At 31.2% G+C, this 22,552-nt stretch overlaps 1 protein-coding gene across 7 annotated transcripts in view; it reads right to left on the reverse strand.

The window, feature by feature from the left end:
• Window positions 1-22,552, reverse strand: part of LOC130443402 (polypyrimidine tract-binding protein 2) — a 431,147-nt gene that overhangs the window by 55,418 nt on the left and 353,177 nt on the right. Inside the window, exon 1 of one of the 7 annotated variants that reach the window (XM_056777997.1) lies at window positions 4,956-5,075. The exons of the other annotated variants lie outside the window; for them this stretch is intronic. Coding sequence (XP_056633975.1) covers window positions 4,956-5,000 — 45 coding nt within the window. The 5' untranslated portion in view covers window positions 5,001-5,075. Of the gene's footprint in view, window positions 1-4,955; window positions 5,076-22,552 lie in introns of those variants that run through there. 7 annotated transcript variants of the gene reach the window in all.

Genomic DNA, 22,552 nt, shown 5'->3' on the forward strand with positions numbered 1-22,552 from the left:
CCTCAAAATCGAATTTGTGCGCACACGGCTCTTAGAGTTGCCCGAAGAATTCGGAATCAAAAAGCTTCCGGAGTGGTGTAACTAGTGAGGGGAATTGGCAATTTGTCGGAGCGTTCATCCCAATCGTATTCGAGCCGCCCTCGTATATCAATTTCTGACCCCGTATTCTGCGGACACGTTTTCGCATGCAGAGTTTTTTATTTCTTTTGTTTTCGTATCATCAGAAATACGACTCGAGGCGTTGAAGAAAACTATTCAGAAATTTATGGGATTTTCGAGTAGGTGTTGAATGCGTATATACCGGGCGCGAGTTCGCTCAATGATTTATTCAAAAACAAGTGATTTAATATCAAAGCAAGTTCGTAATCAATCTCATTCTCTCCGTAGATGAAATTGTTTAAAAATGTATAATCAGAGAAGATTTCTAGCGAATTTTTTTATTATTTCAAGGCGATCTAAACCGCGCAAGTTATTTTGATACCTTCTACTTTTTTTTGTATGTATGTATATAAAAAGTACAAAGTGGGGCGGATACTTATTCGAATTTGAGGCCCTAGAGCCATTCGATAAAATGGATCGTAAAATTTAATGCTGCTTGTTTCGGAGTGGGCGGAAATGCAGTTAAATCGTATTTCCGTACTTATTCATTCTATCATCACCGCATTTTTACGTTTTCCAGGTTGGCAGTTGTATTAGAAACAATCAAGCTTCAGGTAATGTGAAAAAAGAAAAACTTTATGTGCTTCACTTTATGTGAGTTCATTAATAAAAATTAGTAATCAAATATAAATTACCAAATACCGAATGAAGAACTAGAATATAAAGCTCTAGATAACGAATGCTTAGAGAGAAAATTCAAAATTACTATATAAAATACGGATCGATAAAAACCGATAAAAATAAGTAGACTACAGCATGTGAAACTTTTAAGCTTCGAGACCTATATCAACATCTTCTAGTCCTCTATAAGGCCCAAATTCGTCCATCTTCAGAATATTGTTCGCACATTTGGAGCTCCAAGCATATCCAGAAGATGCTCGAATGAATACAGAAGAGAACAGTTCGACTTATAGGCGATCCAGAGCTGACCAGAAGCTTAGAGCAAAGAAGAAAGGTCGCTGATCTGACTCTGTTTTACTGATCCTACTACTCCTCTTCAAATTTGTCTAACATGATCCCAACTAGAGCAATTTTCGCAAGACGTGGCTCATGTACATTGAGTTCGCTTGCAGAACTTCAATCAGCTATCAAAGCACGTCTTTCCTGAGCACTACAACCTACAGAAGTTAAAGATCAATACCTCCAAATTGTAGGCACCACTCGAACTACTCGAGTGTGTTTTGTGCTTGTTTTTTATATAAAAAAAACCTTCCAGATAGTATCTATCTACGAAAAGGGAAACAACACCTCAACGGGCAAACTATGACAAAATCTTTCATAATAAACTAACAGTTGATATTCGCCATAAAATAAAATCAAAATGGATTCGGACAGGGAAGATAAAGGGTTGAAAATCTAATAATTTTACAACAACTGATATTTGCTTATGATAATGTTCCTGGAAATAAACATGTAAAGCTTGGAAGATCTTTGGTATGAATGAATATCTTGTTTAAAATCATCGAGGAGCTTACACAACTAATTTTGACAAAGATTTAAGTTAGGATCTTTCTTCAAACTAGAAGTGCAATTAAGGTGACAGGAATGGTGATCCTATGGACGAAGCTGTACTGCTTAACCCTAGATTTGCAGACCAACTGGTATTCCCACAAATATACTGCAACTGGCGATTAGAGATATATTTTACTAATACTTGATGATGATCATAAAGAAAATTGATACCATTTTATACAGTCAATAAGAATAACTTTTGTTTCAATTCCTTGTGGTGGCAAAACTTACCTAATAACAAGAAAAACAAAAAGTAAATCACCGTTAGAAGCATTGTTTTGTTGTAGATATGAAATTTGCACCAGAAAATTCAATTTGGAACGATGATATTTAGCTAAGACGAAGGACGAGATTATCAAGAAGAAATGTAAGTAAAGTGTAAAGATTAGAATAGTGCTCAAGTAGAAGAAAAAATTATTGATATGATTCAGATAGCTCATAAAAAGAAATTCTAGTGGATTCTGGATAACAGACGAAAAGATGAGAATCAAGGAAATAATGAAATTAGAGCATGGACGTTCCTTGGTGGCTGATTCCACAGACTTGAACTTCTCCAAAGAAAGGAGTCATAAATTGACGTTCTGGGCGTCTACAAGCGTTCACGAGCCACGTCTGCTTGTTGAGCAGTGGTAGAATCGTTTCTGGTCCACCTGTATCGCCTATAATGCTCTCTTCTGTATCGAGACAAGCATCCTCAAGGTACGTTCCGAATTCTCCAAATGTGCGAGCAATACTTCAAAGTTGGACGAGTCTGGGCCTTGTAGAAGATTAGAAGCTGTTGCGAAGGACCGAATTCTGAGCTTTCTTTGTAAAAACAAAAGCCTGGGTTTTTGCTGCATTAAACTAAATTAAACTGCGTCGATCCCACTCTAGAATGTTTCCAAAATCGGTATTGATGGTGCCTACGGATTTAGGTGTTCCCTGGGGAACGCCAACATTGACATCAAGCCTTTCTGAGGTTATTCCATTCAAGCTACCAAGCAAATCGTTGATGAGAACGACAATACGTGTCAAACCCTGCCGAAAGCCTTTGATATGTCCTGTGCGATTGTCCTTGATGTTTGAAATTTGGCGATGGTAAACAGCTGTAGCTTGTTAATATCCAATATTATTGATTTAATGATTTTATTTCAAGCTGATCTTTTTACATGTCCACCGTATATTAAAAATATGCTGCTGGTAGTGTTAATTATTATTCCAAACATAGCGGAAACTGCAAATTCGATGGAAGTATGTGGATGGAGGTAAATGAACCCGTAAACTATTACAAGTAGTCAATTTTAATGAATCTAAATGTTTCTCCTAGATGCTTACATCGTTATATTATCTACTAATAGACGTAAAGCGAATTCCATAATCCATAACAACATTTTGTAGTTCGTTATTTCTTTCGTATAATTCACATTTTGTTATAATGATGAGCTGCTTTCGAGTATCATTGAAATTTATGGAATCTATCTAGTCAAGTATAAATATTATAACAAGAGAATTAAAATTTGATATCATCAAATCGTTCCCGTTTCGTGAAAATATTCTCTCACTTAAACTTCGAAACAGTTATAAGAGAAAATATCGATCGTCCCTCATATACAGACTTCAATCCATCAGAAAGTGCTCGGCTATGTGACCCCTTTTTCAATATTTCCACTTTCGAGAATGTTTTGAATAATACTCGTGGCGTTCTCCCAAATGGACCCATTCATACGCTAATATATGAATACTCTTTCAAGTTGTTTGCTCGAGAAACTGAACTTTGACACGGAGATTTGTAACGAATTTGTAAAGAGAAAAACTTTTCTACAAGACAGTAGAATAACTTTTCTCCTTCTTTTCTATTCAATTTGAATTTGTATAAAAGGTGGATGTTTTGTTGTCGCCTCCAGGTCGACGTTATCAAGATAATGGAGTGTTTTTTCTCTCTACTTTTGTTTGTTTCTTTATAATGCTATAGTATTTACGTTAAGAGCGTTACTTTAATTTCGAAGAGGGCATTGCATCGGAGTATTTCGAAATTAAAATTAGTCTAGTATTACTTTCAATATCATACAAATACATCGTATAACAAAAATATCTTTATATCAGTTTATTTTATCCATTTTGTTACATCACACGATACTTATGTTATTTTTTTCACTCGCCCTGTATTGAATTTTTACCATAATTATCAAAAGTTACTACACTATACATTAAAGCGATACCTTTTTCACTTTCGACTCACACTATATATATAAACATTCCCAATAATATTAATTAAAAAAAATGCAAACTGTCAAAAATTGAGAAATTCTGCTTATCATAATATACCTAATAAACCATACTTTTGATGAACACTATACAACTTCACAAAACGTTTTAATACCACACTTTATAGTTACCCTATATATGATTTGTATCAAAAACTCTACATACATATTAAAGCGATAAATTTCTCACTTTCTTCTCACACTATATATAAAAATTCCCAATAATATTAATTAAAAAAAATGCAAGCTGTCAAAAAGTGATAAATTCAGCTAATCATAATATCCCTAACAAACCATACTTTTGATGAACGCTATATAAATTCACAAAACATTTTAATACCACACTTTATAGTTACCCTGTATATGATTTGTATCAAAAACTCTATATATAAATCATCAAAGCGATAAATTTTTCACTTTTGACTCATACTGTATATAAATGTTCCCCTTCTTACAAATTAGTTATAATAATATCAAATATTCATTAACACAATTTAAGTTCATTGAGGAGCATACTATAAGTACTATATCTATAGAAATAGCTTTACAATCACCCTGTATCATGATGTGTACAAAAAACTAAATATTTAAGGTATAAATTTGTTTTGACTTTTGACTCACACTATATATAAATGTTTCCATCTTGTATAGTACGATAAATTTATGCTGTCAAATGTCAAATAAAAGTTATACCTACGTAAAATGTTTAATTTTTTTTTCAAATTACATATGATGAGACTGTTTATAAAAATGAACGTTTTTTAAAAAACAAGTCATGATTTTGTTACTATAAAAGCTTAGAGAATCTTCGTGTAAATTACATTAGAAAATAAAACATTGTTAGATTAGTTTTGTAATAAAACATCTTATTTTACGACAGAAAAGAGTTTATAACGCGCGATGTATTATAATTTTAATAGAAACTGGAATATTCTCACAAATATTTTTTTATATATACATACATATCATATAAAAAAAATTACATTGTTGAAATATCGTATCGAGTATCATATATATAATTATGTAAATAAAAATTCTTACCGTTGAAATTGCCTTCCTTTTTCTATCAATTAAATTCAAGCTCATAATCCAGAAATTAAATTATTATTAACAATAAATTCTTAGATGTATTTATTAATCACTACAAATAATAGTCCAAACAATGACATAAACAAATAGTTTCAAACAATCAACGCTTGCTTCATAAAATAAGTTGATAGGAAATTGCATGTTATTACGTCAAAATAGCTCATAGAAGTACTACAGTGAGGACGTTGCGTTACACTATAACGACGTTATTTTGCACTGTTATTTTGCACCGAAACATAAACTTGTATACAAAAATACAGAGTTGAAGGTTATTTGATCGTTAGGGGTGATGTGAGTTATAGTTTTTATTAATTTTATTAATATATATTAAATTTGAAACATAATATGGTTATTTTATTTTAAAATTTTGAAACTAAAAAGTTAGGTTATATTAAAAGAGAAATATTGATACGTGAATTGAATCACCGTTAGTTTTTCAAATATTTCAGTTGTATACGAGGTATGTTAAAGAATATTCTATAAAATAGTTATTAAAAAATCGTTGTTAGGAAAAATCAATTTTACCGTATTTTTAATGTCACTGAAATTATATAATAGATTTAATAGATAAGACAAAGCTGTATTGTACCTTTCTTTTGGTAATAAAATCTTTTTTGTATCTGTCTTTTTTACAGCCTATTGGAGATTGAGAAAATAAAACAACCCTCGTATTTTGAATTTTGATTGAATGTTTTTGATATTATAAAATAAGAAACTATCCAATTTTTAAATATAATTAACATTGTTTAATACCAAGAATACATCGAAATATTAATAATAAAAAAGTTATGAGTATAGAATAGATATTTTTGCTTTATGTACATTTCCCTCTTGGGATCTAATTAAATCCGTAACGTTTCTACAATCAACAGATGTAACATGATTTTATCGGCTTTTTTCGGTTCTATAAAATCCCTATGTAAATTTTCCAGGGTTAAATAAAGATCAATAGATAGCTTTCTATCGGAGAAAAGCAAACCAAAGGAAACCCTAACAGATATTAATTTACTAATCTTCTTAAATCTTGCTGACGAAATATCGAAATGTAAAGCTGGCAAATATAATTCCATTTCTGTGTGAAAAGGGAAAAGGGAAGACTGAAAATAACTGATAAGGTACCTCGATGTAGAGTTTATGATCGTCTTTCAACTTTATTAATTCAAAAATACATGCAGATAGTTGAATATTGTATATACCGTGGGGATAAATGCGATTCTTACTATTCTATATTATTAGGAAACGTTAGAAGCTAAGTTGGTCGATTTATATACTCATTTTACAGGTAATTGAATTAATTTCTTACCCCATTCAATATTTTGAATAATCGATATTAGTTTAACCTTATAGAAATAAATATCTTCACAAAAAAACAATTTAGAAGAGGTAGACCGCAAAAGAGGAATGATTATTCAATTGCGTCATGTTTACAAATCCATCTATGCAAAAAAACTCGTAGTACAGCTGCATAATGTAGGTACCTATGTTATAAATGATATTAATGTTATCTTGTTTTTGGTATTAAGAGGATGGTTCCAGAAGTACCTGGTCTGAGCTAGAGCTCACCGTATTAAAAAGTATACAATCTATACAACATATGTTTCAAGTTTGAAGATACCATGTTATTTAGTATTGGGCGCGAGCTAGCAGACATTGTAAGCATTCCAAAAAGGTACATCGTGTATTAACTGAAAATTTGGATATGAGAAAGCTGTGCGCAAGATGGATGCCGCGTTCATTCACAATGGAACAAAAACAACCTTGTGAGGATATCTCCATCAAGTTTTTTGTTGATGTTTCACAGAAATAAAGCGCCAAGCCAAGCGCAGCCCAGGTGCATTATTGCCTAATGTTAAACAGGAAATTATTATGTCAAATTATGAGCTCAGTACGGAACGTGCCTTCCAAAATGGCCCCCGCAGTTTAATATACATAGAATCTACCATTAATATTTTAGTTTATATATTGTTAAGTTCTATAGGTCTTCCAGACTCTTGGTTTCAATATTCTACTTCCCTTTATATAAATAAAAACAAATGTATACTCACGAATGAAAAATTGAAATAAAAATAACAGTTTATTTTAAGGAAAATTACAAAATAATAAATATTTTCAGAACGAGAAGTGAGAAAAATAATACCTTGTATATAAAGATTATCCGATATGCCTTTGCAGAATTTGGAAATTTTTGGTAACAACTCTATAAATAAGTAAAAGCTGCTAAAAAACTGCCCAAAAAAACGTGAGTAAAAATAAATAATATTTATTATTATTATTATTATTATTATTATTATTATTATTATTATTATTATTATTCACAAAACAAAATTTTTCACGTCGATTTATTTTTTTTTCTCACCATGGAGTGTTTTGAGATCTTTTAACATCCAGTTGTCACTGAGAGCCATATCTGGAGAATATGGTGGTTGAGAAACCAATTATAATGTAAATGAATTAAATTTGATTATTATTTTCATTGATATTAGACACTGCATTATCTTTTTGGAGGAAAATGTTTTTTTTTCTATCTGTTTCATTGCGATTTTTACTTCATTAGGTGCAATCATGTGCTTCATAACATTTTCAGTTAAAAGTCAATGTCTAATCAACACACGATGGTTGTTAAAAAAATGTTATTTGATAAGCTTCATAATTTATTTTCCAAAAAAAAAGAAATTGATGTGAATGGAATAATCTAGAACAAAAAATCTAATAATCCTACGTTTTTTTAACATTTATTTTCTATTTGTGATACACAAGGGCTTCCAAAAGTACTAAAATGCTTTATAAGTTTATTTTATTCTAGTTTATATACAAAATGGAAAGAAAAATGTCAAAAATATTTTGAAAATATGTAGAAATTAATAAAAAACAAACAATACAAACAAAAAAATCTGATAATTCCACGTTTATCATTTTTTTAACATTTATTTTCGATTTGTGATACGCGGGGGCTTCCAAAAGTACTAAAATGTATTATAAGTTTATTTTATTCTAGTTTATATACAAAATAGAAAGAAAAATGTTAAAAATATTTTGAAAATATGTAGAAATTAATAAAAATCAAACAATCCACACAAAAAATCTGATAATTCCACGTTTATCAATTTTTTAACATTTATTTTCGATTTGTGATACGCGGGGGCTTCCAACAGTACTAAAATGTATTATAAGTTTGTTTTATTCTAGTTTATATATAAAATAGAAAGAAAATTGTCAAAAATATTTTGAAAATATGTAGAAATTAATAAAAATCAAACAATCCAGACAAAAAAATCTGATAATTCTACGTTTATCATTTTTTTAACATTTATTTTCGATTTGTGATACGCGGGGGCTTCCAACAGTACTAAAATGCTTTATAAGTTTATTTTATTCTAGTTTATATACAAAATAGAAAGAAAAATGTCAAAAATATTTTGAAAATATGTAGAAATTAATAAAAATCAAACAATCCAGACAAAAAATCTGATAATTCCACGTTTATCATTTTTTTAACATTTATTTTCGATTTGAGATACGCGGGGGCTTCCAAAAGTACTAAAATGTATTATAAGTTTATTTTATTCTAGTTTATATATAAAATAGAAAGAAAATTGTCAAAAATATTTTGAAAATATGTAGAAATTAATAAAAATCAAACAATCCAGACAAAAAAATCTGATAATTCTACGTTTATCATTTTTTTAACATTTATTTTCGATTTGTGATACGCAGGGGCTTCCAAACGTACTAAAATGCTTTAAAACTTTATTTTATTCTAGTTTATATATAAAATAGAAAAAAAATTGTCAAAAATATTTTGAAAATAATTAAAAAAAATTAAAATTATTGAAATTAATGAAAATCAAACAATCCAGACAAAAAAAATCTGATAATTCTACGTTCATCATTTTTTTAACATTTATTTTCGATTTGTGATACGCGGGGGCTTCCAAACGTACTAAAATGCTTTAAAACTTTATTTTATTCCAGTTTATATATAAAATAGAAAGAAAATTGTCAAAAATATTTTGACAATATGTAGAAATTAATAAAAATCAAACAATCCAGACAAAAAAATCTGAGAACTCTACGTTTATCATTTTTTTAACATTTATTTTCGATTTGTGATACCAAACGTACTAAAATGCTTTAAAACTTTAATTTATTCTAGTTTATATATAAAATAGAAAGAAAATTGTCAAAAATATTTTGAAAATATGTAGAAATTAATAAAAATCAAACAATCCAGACAAAAAAATCTGAGAACTCTACGTTTATCATTTTTTTAACATTTATTTCCAATTTGTGATAAGCGGGGGCTTCCAAAAGTACTAAAATGTATTATAAGTTTATTTTATTCTAGTTTATATATAAAATAGAAAGAAAAATGTCAAAAATATTTTGAAAATATGTAGAAATTAATAAAAAACAAACAATATAGACAAAAAATCTGATAATTCCACGTTTATCATTTTTTTAAAATTTATTTTCGATTTGTGATACGCGGGGGCTTCTAAACGTAATAAAATGCTTTAAAAGTTTATTTTATTCTAGTTTATATATAAAATAGAAAGAAAATTGTCAAAAATATTTTGAAAATATGTAGAAATTAATAAAAATCAAACAATCCAGACAAAAAAATCTGATAATTCTACGTTTATCATTTTTTTAACATTTATTTTCGATTTGTGATACGCAGGGGCTTCCAAACGTACTAAAATGCTTTAAAACTTTATTTTATTCTAGTTTATATATAAAATAGAAAAAAAATTGTCAAAAATATTTTGAAAATAATTAAAAAAAATTAAAATTATTGAAATTAATGAAAATCAAACAATCCAGACAAAAAAAATCTGATAATTCTACGTTCATCATTTTTTTAACATTTATTTTCGATTTGTGATACGCGGGGGCTTCCAAACGTACTAAAATGCTTTAAAACTTTATTTTATTCCAGTTTATATATAAAATAGAAAGAAAATTGTCAAAAATATTTTGACAATATGTAGAAATTAATAAAAATCAAACAATCCAGACAAAAAAATCTGAGAACTCTACGTTTATCATTTTTTTAACATTTATTTTCGATTTGTGATACCAAACGTACTAAAATGCTTTAAAACTTTAATTTATTCTAGTTTATATATAAAATAGAAAGAAAATTGTCAAAAATATTTTGAAAATATGTAGAAATTAATAAAAATCAAACAATCCAGACAAAAAAATCTGAGAACTCTACGTTTATCATTTTTTTAACATTTATTTCCAATTTGTGATAAGCGGGGGCTTCCAAAAGTACTAAAATGTATTATAAGTTTATTTTATTCTAGTTTATATATAAAATAGAAAGAAAAATGTCAAAAATATTTTGAAAATATATAGAAATTAATAAAAATTAAACAATCCAGACAAAAAATCTGATAATTCCACGTTTATCATTTTTTTAACATTTATTTTCGATTTGTGATACGCGGGGGCTTTCATAGGAGCTATCTAAGGATTAATTATTTTAGTTTATTCTCATAATTGAAAGTCCCCATTGAAAAATGTGTTCAGAAATGATTTGATAAATACATAGAAATTAATAAAAATTCAATAATTAAAACAGAAAAATATTCAATAATATTGCTATTTATACCATATTAACCATTTTTTGGCAAAGTATTGGTGCAAGTTATTTATTCCATGTTGACCATTTTTTGGCAATGTCATGGCGTCTGTTTTTTGGGATGCATGTGGGATAATTTTCATTAAATATCTTGAGAAAGAAAAAATTATCAACGCCGATTATTAAGAGAACTTATTGCAACGTTTGAGCGAATAAATCAATCAGAATCGATCTTAATTGACTAAGAATGAAGTGTCGTTTCATCATCATGGCTAAAAAAAACAAACTTTTTTTTTCAAATTTTCCAATCCCATTTGAATATTTGGGGTATAAGGAATTTCAACCCTTTTCGGGATATTATAAATACCTGTGGAATATTCTGTAGAATGTTATCAGACATTCTCAGACATCCTTTTACTTTATGTTGATAGAAAATTTATATTTCCACAATATTCTTCATATTTTATCGAGCTATATGGAAAGATATTAACAAAAAAATAGTTAATTATTACAATATTTTGTAAGTAAATGAATGTATCAAACTTTGGTCATTAGGATAAGTGATTAAAAATTGATTATAGACTACATGTGGATAGAAAAGTCGACAAGGGCGTACAAAAACGTAGAATAAAACAAGATAGTAACTTTTCACAATTGTAGACATCATCCCAAAAAGAAAAATCAATTCAATTAATCCGAAACAAAATTCATTGGAATAATGAGTCTCGATATGAAGTCTGTATAGTAAGTTTTTACAGTTTAGTTAAATACTGTATTATTAGGGTTGAAAAAACCTCAAAACAATAGAAAATTAATTAAAATAAGGCTTAGGAAGTAAGTAAGACAGTGAAGAGTATCATCATCATTCAGCAGCTTGTCTTGTTCACTGCTGGACAGAAGCCTCTATCAGCCCGGACCGTTTTCATCGATCTTTCATCCCTCTTTCTGTATGCTTCTTCCACAGGACGCCATTTCAGTATTATCTGATAATCTTGCGACTGACCAAACCAGATCCATTTTAAATGTGTGACTCTTTCAATTGCATTGCTAGCCTTTCCTATGAAGTTTTGAATTTCACCTCGTAATGTCATTCTTAACTCCACAGCTGGTTGAGTTATTCAAGCCATTCGTTAAAGACATCTGACTTGAAATGCAGTCCAATTCATTCCTATCCTTCTGTTTAGTTCGGAGGTTTGATTGCCTCTAATATCAGATCACAACTCGGAACTAAATTTGTCATAACCTGGGTTTATATTCAAGACGAATCTAGCTAGTTCTGAGATGATTTGATTACCTTTTCTAGTCGGTATGAGATCGGTACACATAGTTCAACTTTTTTCCATTACTATCTAGTTGTGAAAAGTCTGTATCTGCATGCACATTTATCTTTGCTGTTGCAATATGGCGATTGGCTATACAGCAGCTTACAAACGTAATAAACATTATGAGACTGTTACAACATAACCTCACTTAACCTTACCTAACCTAAACAATGGGTTTTGAGCCTATCGTGTTTGAAGAATGAAATAAAAAAGGACGATTGCGCAGGACACGATTTGTATTGTATTTCATATGTGTTTCAATTTCGAATTTACTTTCAAAGTTTTACATTTATAGAAAGTTTAATTTTCGATTAATATTTTCAATTATATATTTGACAAATCTTTCACACATATATGTCATTTATAAGAGCTACGCGCTCCTATAATTTACCCTTTTTTCCCTAAGGATACACATCTGGATTCTACTTTGGGATGAATGTTGTAAAACAAAAGGTTCTCATACACGAAGGGTTTTAGTATTTTCGAGCCCACACACAAAATACATTAAGCCAATTTATGTGCGGCTAGAGACAAATTAATTGATCCCCATTATGGACTGTTCTCAACAAAAGGGGATCATTTGAATCGATCGATTTCGGTGCTTAATATTTTAGGATTATTCGACTATTTTCAAGCTATCGCTAAATTGCATCATTTCAATATGTGGCGGATGGATCACTGAAATCCGCCATAATTTAAAAAGGGAATTTAATATAATATGTACATTATCGGTATATATTACAGGGTGTATCGAAAAAGGTGAACCGTCTCTAGGATAGATAGAAAACTGTAACGCCGTTCTTATTCAAGGGGGTTGAAGAAAAAAAATCACATTAGAATGTGTAGAAGAGGATCTGTAATGATAAGTATGTAGCTGGTCAAGTATCCTCCAAGTAAAAGGTGGTCCAGTCAAATTTTTTTACCCAACTTAATTTGACATTTCTTAGCTTCAGTGTTTGACAAATTCAACCATCGAGAGGTACACAATTGAGCAGCGCGTTAAGATTGTTGGGCGTTCAAATCAAAATTCATTTCGTGCATTTTTTTGGTCGGCATAGTCGACCAAATGTGTCCACAAACGGGAGAATTGTGTGCAAATTTCAGCAAACCGAAATGTGAAAACACCTGTGCATGCTAGCCCCGTTCGTGTGCCCTAGTGTGGCAGAAGAGCCGTCATCCTCGACTCGTCGTCGTGCCTAACAATTAAACATCTCACGAACATCACTGATGCGAATTTTGAATAAAGATTTGAATTTACCCGCTTACAAGGTTCAATTAACTCAACACTGCTGACCATTTCAAGCGTCGACAATACGCCGAATGGTTGGTTGAACAGACAGAAGTGAATGGTGACTTTACAGGCACACTTTCACCTCAGTGGATTCGTTAACAAGCATTTGGGCAAATGAGAATCCACGAGTGATTGTTGAAAAGTCGATGTATCCACAAAGAGTGACTGTTTGGTGAGGTTTATGGGCTGGCGGGTGTCATCCTTCGAGAATGAGGTCGGCCAAGCAATTACCGTGAATGGTATTCGCTATCGCGAGATGATAATGGACTTCTTGTGGCCAGACACTGAGGATATGGATCTGGACGATATGTGATTTCAACAGGATGGCGCCACTTGCCACACAGCCAACGAAACAATGCCTCTTTTGCGCTAGAAATTCAATGGCCACCACGATCACGTGATTTGTCACCGTTGGACTTCTTTCTTTGGGGATATTTGAAAGAAAAAGTGTACGCCAATAAGCTAATAACAATTCATTAATAACATTGAACCTCAATTATGTCTCAGAGTCATTGAAAATATGGACCATCGGATAGAGGTATGCCACTGAAGCCGTGGCGAGCATTTGGCCGATATTTTGTTTCACACATAATTTTCATAGATCCTTCTATCATTATAAAAAATATTACGATAATTCTCTGAAAACTTTTTGTTTTATTTACAATTAGCATCGTGCATTTTGGTTGGACCACTCTTTACTTGAAGATGACGTATTTGTTTGTCTTACTATATTTATTTTCTACGTTGAATTTTGATCAACTAAATTTAAAATCATATTTTCTTTATTAATGGTTATTGGCCGACTATTTAGGTTTCAAATTTCCAGTTTCTGGTCAACGTCGTTCAATGGCTCTAAATTTAGTTTTACTTGGTACTTCTTCGAAGAAACTTTTCTTAACAGCTGCATTAGATCCATAATCACTCGCTTAAAGTTAATAACATGTCAGTGTATTCCAAATTTGAGTACGTTTTGATTAACAATATCAAATTTAACAAATTATTATTGACTTATCATCATAACTATCAATGAATGACAGTTTTCCATGGTAAACTCAAAGAAAATGCTATTGCCGTGTTAAATGATTATGGATGCTCAACTATTGGGGGCCTTAGTATGAAACAAACACTTTGAGTCCCAGAACCGCAATACATGATCATCAAAGTCCTTCAATAGTTCAGAAGTCATACTTATTCAACTTAAAAAAACAAGATTCTATACTGATTAGACTGGATTTTTATGAAACGTTACGAAAAACGAAAGACCTCAATCCCGAGTATTTTAAATGTATATATTTCATAGATGGGGTCTCATTTCCGCGACAAAACATGTCAAATTCACATAATTCTCACTAATTAATAATATTATCAATACTTTATACCAGCAACTTCTCTTTCTCCAAGAAGGTAAACGTATTGAATTGATCAGTTAAAGAAGATTGAGAGAAGCTGATCTTTCTGGAATGGTGACAGTTTTTAAAACTTAAATTGGACGCATGAAAAGCGATTAGTCAATTATTAGGTTTTTAGAGTATTTTTAATCAGGACAAAGGAAAAAATGATGTTAGATCCATGCGTAATCCTGATTGTAAAACACATCGAAGGCTCGGTGATGGTTTCTGGATGCTTTGGAAGAAGAGCCACTGGAGTTCTGGTGAAAATTGAAGGGATTTTAAAAGAAGAAGGCCAAAGAGAAAATGTAGTACGTTCTGATCAGCTCCTGATCGACAGAACATTTATCTTCAAATATGACACTAATCCCAAGCATTCCTCGAAGCTGTGGAAAGAGTATTTGAAAGAATCGGTAAGAAGGAATGTACAGTCGTCTCACTTCAACCCGATAGAGTTATTATGGGATAGAAAGCAGTACTACTGGCACTTCACATCTTTGGAATATCCACTATATAAAAACTGCTGCTATTAGATCCCTCTGTGGAAATGGATGGAAACATCTGGTACGAATCGAGCTAAGGAACGCACCTTTTGCTTTTCATATCAACCAAGGAAGAGTGTGAAATTAAAGACCAAATTATCGGTTCAAATATTTGGGCAAGTCTCACAGTTTGCCTAGTGATGTTAAAAGGTTAAAGCCGAAATGCCTATCGGATGCTCCCACTACTCAACTATGAACTATGACCTTATTAAAATGTTAAACGTTTGTTTATAATAATTTTTGTTATCGTTATCATATTATAGAAAAAAAACTTTTTAATTTAATAACTTAGTCTCGCAAATACTTTACAAAAGATCTAATGAATCACATCTGGAAAAAGGTTCTAGAAATCAAATTATTCAAACAGATGTTTACCCGGAGTGTTTTTCTATTTAATAATAAAATTAGATATTCTTTTGTTGGAATCCTTTATTTTTCAATTATACCGGAATAATACAAGAAAAACATATTAAAAATGAAATGAGGGGCAGGTTCGGTTGAAGGAAACATTTAATTTTTCAATTCGGCACACAGTTTCCTTATTTTTGTACCTCTGTTGCACCTGGATTATTTGATATTATTTTTATTGCTTGAAATTATAATGCCGTTATTTTAAGATATATATTACTACATATCTGCCACAGTTAAGGGTTATTGTAGTTTGTTCATTTTGTTTTATTTTCAAAATCCACATTCTGTTTAGTTCTAAAAAGATTATACAAGAAGATGGTGTTGATTGGTGAGACTAAATGTCAATCCGAACTAGATCTACCTAATTACTTTCACTCATTCTGAAGCTCGTCATTGAGTTAGACGCCATTGAATTGAAATATCTGGAACTCGCATTAAATAGTAAACTTCTCTGAAACAAACATGAAAAAGACAGTTTGTTCTTTGAAAAACACAGCCTCTAAAGACAGTATTTGGTTTGGTTTCAACAAAAGACAGTTTCTGATCACAGATGGTTTATGAAAATATAGTTTTTGAAGAAAAGTTGGTTTGGTTTATGAGAAAAACAGTCTCTAAAGACTAATTTTAATTTCGCTTCGAGAAACACAGTCGGTAAATACGGATAACAGCTTGTTTTATGAAAAATATAGTTTCTGAAGACAATTTTTCTTTTGTTTTTGAGAAAGACAGTCTCTAAAGACAAATTTTGGTTTCGTTTCGAGAAACACAGCCTGTAAAGACAGATAAGAGCTTGTTTTATGAAAAATAAAGTTTCTGAAGACAATTTTTCTTTTGTTTTTGAGAAAGACAGTCTCTAAAGACAAATTTTGGTTTCGTTTCGAGAAACACAGCCTGTAAAGACAGATAAGAGCTTGTTTTATGAAAAATAAAGTTTCTGAAGACAATTTTTCTTTTGTTTTTGAGAAAGACAGTCTCTAAAGACAAATTTTGGTTTCGTTTCGAGAAACACAGCCTGTAAAGACAGATAAGAGCTTGTTTTATGAAAAATAAAGTTTCTGAAGACAATTTTTCTTTTGTTTTTGAGAAAGACAGTCTCTAAAGACAAATTTTGGTTTCGTTTCGAGAAACACAGCCTGTAAAGACAGATAAGAGCTTGTTTTATGAAAAATAAAGTTTCTGAAGACAATTTTTCTTTTGTTTTTGAGAAAGACAGTCTCTAAAGACAAATTTTGGTTTCGTTTCGAGAAACACAGCCTGTAAAGACAGATAAGAGCTTGTTTTATGAAAAATAAAGTTTCTGAAGACAATTTTTCTTTTGTTTTTGAGAAAGACAGTCTCTAAAGACAAATTTTGGTTTCGTTTCGAGAAACACAGCCTGTAAAGACAGATAAGAGCTTGTTTTATGAAAAATAAAGTTTCTGAAGACAATTTTTCTTTTGTTTTTGAGAAAGACAGTCTCTAAAGACAAATTTTGGTTTCGTTTCGAGAAACACAGCCTGTAAAGACAGATAAGAGCTTGTTTTATGAAAAATAATGTTTCTGAAGACAAGTTTTTATTCTGAGGACAGTCTCTACAGACAGATGACAGTTTGGTTTATGAAAAATAAAGTTTCTGGAGACAAGTTTTCTTTTTTTTTGAGAAAGACAGTCTCTAAAGACAGATGACAGTTTGGTTTATGATGAAGAAGGTCTCTGAAGATAAATACGAGTTTGTTTAACGAAATAGACAGTTTGGTTTATGAGAAAGATAGTCCTTGAAGACATATTTTGCTTTACTTCTGAGAAAGACAGTCTTTGAAATTGAATAAGAGTTTGTTTCATGAAAAAGACAGTCTTTGAAGAATAATTTTGTTTTATTTTTGAGAAAAATAGTTTCTGAAGACAGATGACAGCTTGTTTTATGAAAAATAAATTTTTTTGGAGACAAGTTTTCTTTAGTTTTGAGAAAGACAGCCTCTGAAGACAGATGACAGCTTGTTTTATGAAAAATAAAGTTTCTGGAGACAAGTTTTCTTTAGTTTTGAGAAAGACAGCCTCTGAAGACAGATGACAGTTTGGTTTATGATGAAGAAGGTCTCTGAAGATAAATGCGAGTTTGTTTAACGAAATAGACAGTCCTTGAAGACATATTTTGTTTCATTTTTGAGAAAGACAGCCTCTGAAGAGAGGTGACAGTTTGGTTTATGAGAAAGATAGTCCTTGAAGACATTTTTTGCTTTACTTCTGAGAAAGACAGTCTCTGAAAATGAATAAGAGTTTGTTTCATGAAAAAGACAGTCTTTGAAAACTAATTTTCTTTTATTTTTGAGAAAGACAGTCTCTAAAGACAGATGACAGTTTGGTTTATGAGAAAGACAGTTTCTAAAGATGAATGAGAGTTTGTTTCACGAAAAAGACAGTCGTTGAAGACAAATTTTTTGAGAAAGATAGGCTCTAAAGACAGGCGACAGTTTGCACTTTGAAAAATTCAGCCTCTAAAGAAAGTATTTGATTTGGTTTTAAGAAAAAAAAGTTTCTGAATACAGATGACAGTTTGGTTTATGCGAAAGACAGTTCAAAGATCTCTGGCATCATTCTACAATCTAAATTTTCTAAGAGGAGTTGTATTAATAGATCAGAAAGGGGGCACAAAAATCATTTGGTACTATGGTACTATAATATTTTCATCTTCAGGAAGAGCTAGAACTCGCAAGGTACTAAATCTGGCAACTGAAGTGGCCAAAACTCTCTAAAAGTCACAATGATTCGTTTCTATTTAAAAAGATTATAAGAAGTTGCTCTAACTAGGTAATTGATGCTGGAAAAATGAATTTTCGTTTGCCGGTCCTGACGTATCTCAACTGTTGCTCGAGCAACCCTTTTTTTGTTGCCGTAAGTATTAAAATTTCCTTGACATGAATAATTCCACCACAAAGGATATACCAATTACGATTCAAGCATTCTTAAGTACATAAAAGGCCGAAAAAACCTCTGGGTAATTTTAATAGAAGTTGATTATAATTCTGAGTAAAATGAAGAAATAAAAATATCACGGAACGAGTTTTTCACAAAACTCCGAGAATAATTGTATTTTAATAAATAAGGAGAACATGGATTTTATAAAATTAAAAAGATCCCGAAGCAAGAAAGTACAAAAAAATTCGAGAGAATTGAAATTTCAACTTGGTTAAATGAACTACTTGAACCGTTTCAGTCTTTTCATTTCAATACCAGAAACTGAATATAAAAAAAAATTTAATATTTTCATGCAGATAATTTCAAAAGAGAAGTTGTTTAAAACAGTCCTTAATCGGAACCTTCGTAATGCTACTAGATTCACACCAACGTTTCGAGTTATTCACAGTTATCTTCAATACAATTAAATCCTTGGAAGCTTGACGGAATCAGCTAGTTTAGATAGATCTAAGGGGTTTCCCTGGTTGTGACGTCTGATTGCTTGTATCTTCTTGCCTAGCTTTCAGTAGATTTGTGAGATTCTTTATTCCGTAAATGCTTACAATATAATGAAGATAATTAAACAAAATTTCATAATATGTATAATAATAACAAAAAATGATGCAGTTATCAGGTACTATAAAACCCAATTTCAAGTTCAAGAACTTGAAATTAACCACAGAATACATCTAGGATGGGCGGCCTACGGGAAGATGCGACACCTCTTCAACTCCAACCTACCCCTCAAACTAAAAACCAAGGTTTACATGGAATGCATTCTCCCAGTAACAACCTACGGATGTGAAACATGGGTCCTAACAAAGAAAATCTTGAATAAATTAAAGGTACATCAAAGATCAATAGAACGGAAAATGATAGGAATAACGCTTAAAGACCATAAAACCAATGAGTGGATAAGAAATAGAACCAAAATCGAGGACATAGTGAGGCGAATAGGTAGTCTTAAATGGAACTGGGCCGGACATATTGCTCGAAATAACACCAACTGGAGCGGAAAAATAACAAGATGGAGACCTTGGGGGAGAAAAGAAGCACCGGCAGACCACAACAAAGATGGTATGATGATATCAAGAGAACAGCCGGACTTAACTGGTACCAAGTGGCACAGAACAGGGAAAACTGGAAAAATATGAGAGCGGCCTATATCCAAAGGATAGAAAACGGCTAGAAGAGAGAGATAAAACCCAATAGCATCAGCTTCAAACTTTGATCGATACCTCCAAAAAAATTCAAACAAAAATTTATAATAATACAGTCAAATTTCCGTACATGTTGGAAGCCTTGGTTGCGATGAATCCTTTTTATAGCTTCATTGGAGACATGGTGGGTTCCCCGAAGCTTCTAAAAGAGGAAAGTCACAGAGAGCTAAAGCTGGCGAGTTCAGTGGCCGAGCAATCACTTTTGTTACATGTTTGGACAAAAATCCCTGAATTGGGTCGTTTACAACGAGTTTCCTAACCTAATCGCCTAAAAACGTCTAAGTAGTACTTCTTATTGAACGGTCGATCATTTGGAACAAATTCATGGTGAACCACACGAAGGTAATCGGAAAAACGATGTGTGTCACCAGCAATGATGCGTTTGATTATTAGCAACGTTGTTAAGCATATGTAATCGACGTTGCGAAATATTCTGGTCTTTTGGTATGAGTCCAGTCGAGACACGATCATTTTCGAAGACCATTTTTGATGTCATCGTCATCAAGAGAGGTTAATGATGTTTCAACGATATAGTGAACTCGTCCAAGCATCTGAAGCATTTTTAACGATTCCGTAGCCGTGAATTTATTGGTGACACAACACGCAAAGGTGATTAGTGATCAACTACCGCGACTGATGGATACGTTATGATTCCGAAAATATTAAGATAGATAGTGCATATAAAATATACAGTTTAATATAATCATAAACAGTTAGATATAAACTTGCATAATTCAATCCAATATATTGAGTTTACTGGCTTGTGAAACTTTACAGTTAAATTTAGTAACCATCAAAATTTGTATCTCAGTATTTATTATAATAGTCGTAGATAAAATATAGTAATCAACTTGCGGTTATGGTGATAATCGATCTGAATAATATGCGAAATTGAAATGGTGTCTTCTGTTTTTGATATCCTAACCACTTTCTTAAATATACGTATTCTACTATCGGGAATATTCACGAGAATCAATTTATTTGATGGAATGAAAGGTCTCTATTATGCAAATAAACGTTCCCTTCATATTTTTCAAACAAAGAAATATATTAATTTTTGAACACTTTCCTTCATTTACAAAATTAAAATCATCTATCATTCTTTTCATAATACTATGTTTACATTTAATTATTGGTTGTTTTATGAAAGCCCTATTTGGATATCGGTATTTGTGTGTATGTTAAAAATTATACGTCAATCAACCTCACAGCCCCGTCACACGATCATCTAAATCAAAAAGGAATATCGTAATCACGTTAACGCGTTCCATTAGAAAAATAAAACAGTTTATAAAAGTTGATTTATCTCTTTCGTGTATATCCAGAACAAATTAGAAGTTTTTTACACCATTTCATGATTAAAAATGATTTTTATAAAGGAAAGTTCGATAGGAAACTTCTGTCAATCTAGTAGATATGTTCATTTGTTAATGATAAGATGTGTTCGTTTGTTAATGATCAGATGTGTTCGTTTGTTTATTATGAGACAAGTTCATTTGTTACTAATCAGATCCGTTCGTTTGTTCGTTACCGTTCGTTTGTTAGTTATTAGGCGCATTCGTTTGTTAATGATGAAACGTGTTCGTTTGTTAATTATGAGTCGAGTTCGTTTGTTACTAATCAGATTCGTTCGTTTGTTAGTGATTAGGTACATTCGTTTGTTAATTTTGAGACGTGTTCGTTTGTTAATTTTGAGAAGTCTTCGTTTGTTAATGATCAGATGTGTTCGTTCGGTACTAATCAGATTAGTTCGTTTGTTAGTGATTAGGTGCATTCGTTTGTTAATTTTGAGACGTGTTCGTTTGTTAATTTTGAGACGTGTTCGTTTGTTGATTTTGAGAAGTGTTCGTTTGTTAATGATCAGATATGTTCGTTCGTTACTAATCAGATTCGTTCGTTTTTTAGTGATTAGGTGCATTCGTTTGTTAATTTTGAAACGTGTTCGTTTGTTAATTTTGAGAAGTCTTCGTTTGTTAATGATCAGATGTGTTCGTTCGTTACTAATCAGATTCGTTCGTTTGTTAGTGATTAGGTGCATTCGTTTGTTAATTTTGAGACGTGTTTGTTTGTTGATTTTGAGAAGTGTTCGTTTGTTAATGATCAGATATGTTCGTTCGTTACTAATCAGATTCGTTCGTTTTTTAGTGATTAGGTGCATTCGTTTGTTAATTTTGAAACGTGTTCGTTTGTTAATTTTGAGAAGTCTTCGTTTGTTAATGATCAGATGTGTTCGTTCGTTACTAATCAGGTTCGTTCGTTTTTTAGTGATTAGGTGCATTCGTTTGTTAATTTTGAGACGTGTTTGTTTGTTAATTTTGAGAAGTGTTCGTTTGTTAGTGATCAGATGTGTTCGTTCGTTACTAATCAGGTTCGTTCGTTTTTTAGTGATTAGGTGCATTCGTTTGTTAATTTTGAGACGTGTTCGTTTGTTAATTTTGAGACGTGTTCGTTTGTTAATTTTGAGACGTGTTCGTTTGTTAATTTTGAGACGTGTTTGTTTGTTAATTTTGAGAAGTCTTTGTTTGTTAATGATCAGATGTGTTCGTTCGTTACTAATCAGATTCGTTCGTTTGTTAGTGATTAGGTGCATTCGTTTGTTAATTTTGAGACGTGTTTGTTTGTTAATTTTGAGAAGTGTTCGTTTGTTGATGATCAGATGTGTTCGTTCGTTTTTTAGTGATTAGGTGCATTCGTTTGTTAATTTTGAGACGTGTTCGTTTGTTAATTTTGAGAAGTCTTTGTTTGTTAATGATCAGATGTGTTCGTTCGTTACTAATCAGATTCGTTCGTTTTTTAGTGATTAGGTGCATTTGTTTGTTAATTTTGAGACGTGTTCGTTTGTTAATTTTGA

This window comes from Diorhabda sublineata, chromosome 4 (genome assembly GCF_026230105.1).
Source record: "Diorhabda sublineata isolate icDioSubl1.1 chromosome 4, icDioSubl1.1, whole genome shotgun sequence".
Taxonomy (NCBI): domain Eukaryota; kingdom Metazoa; phylum Arthropoda; class Insecta; order Coleoptera; family Chrysomelidae; genus Diorhabda; species Diorhabda sublineata.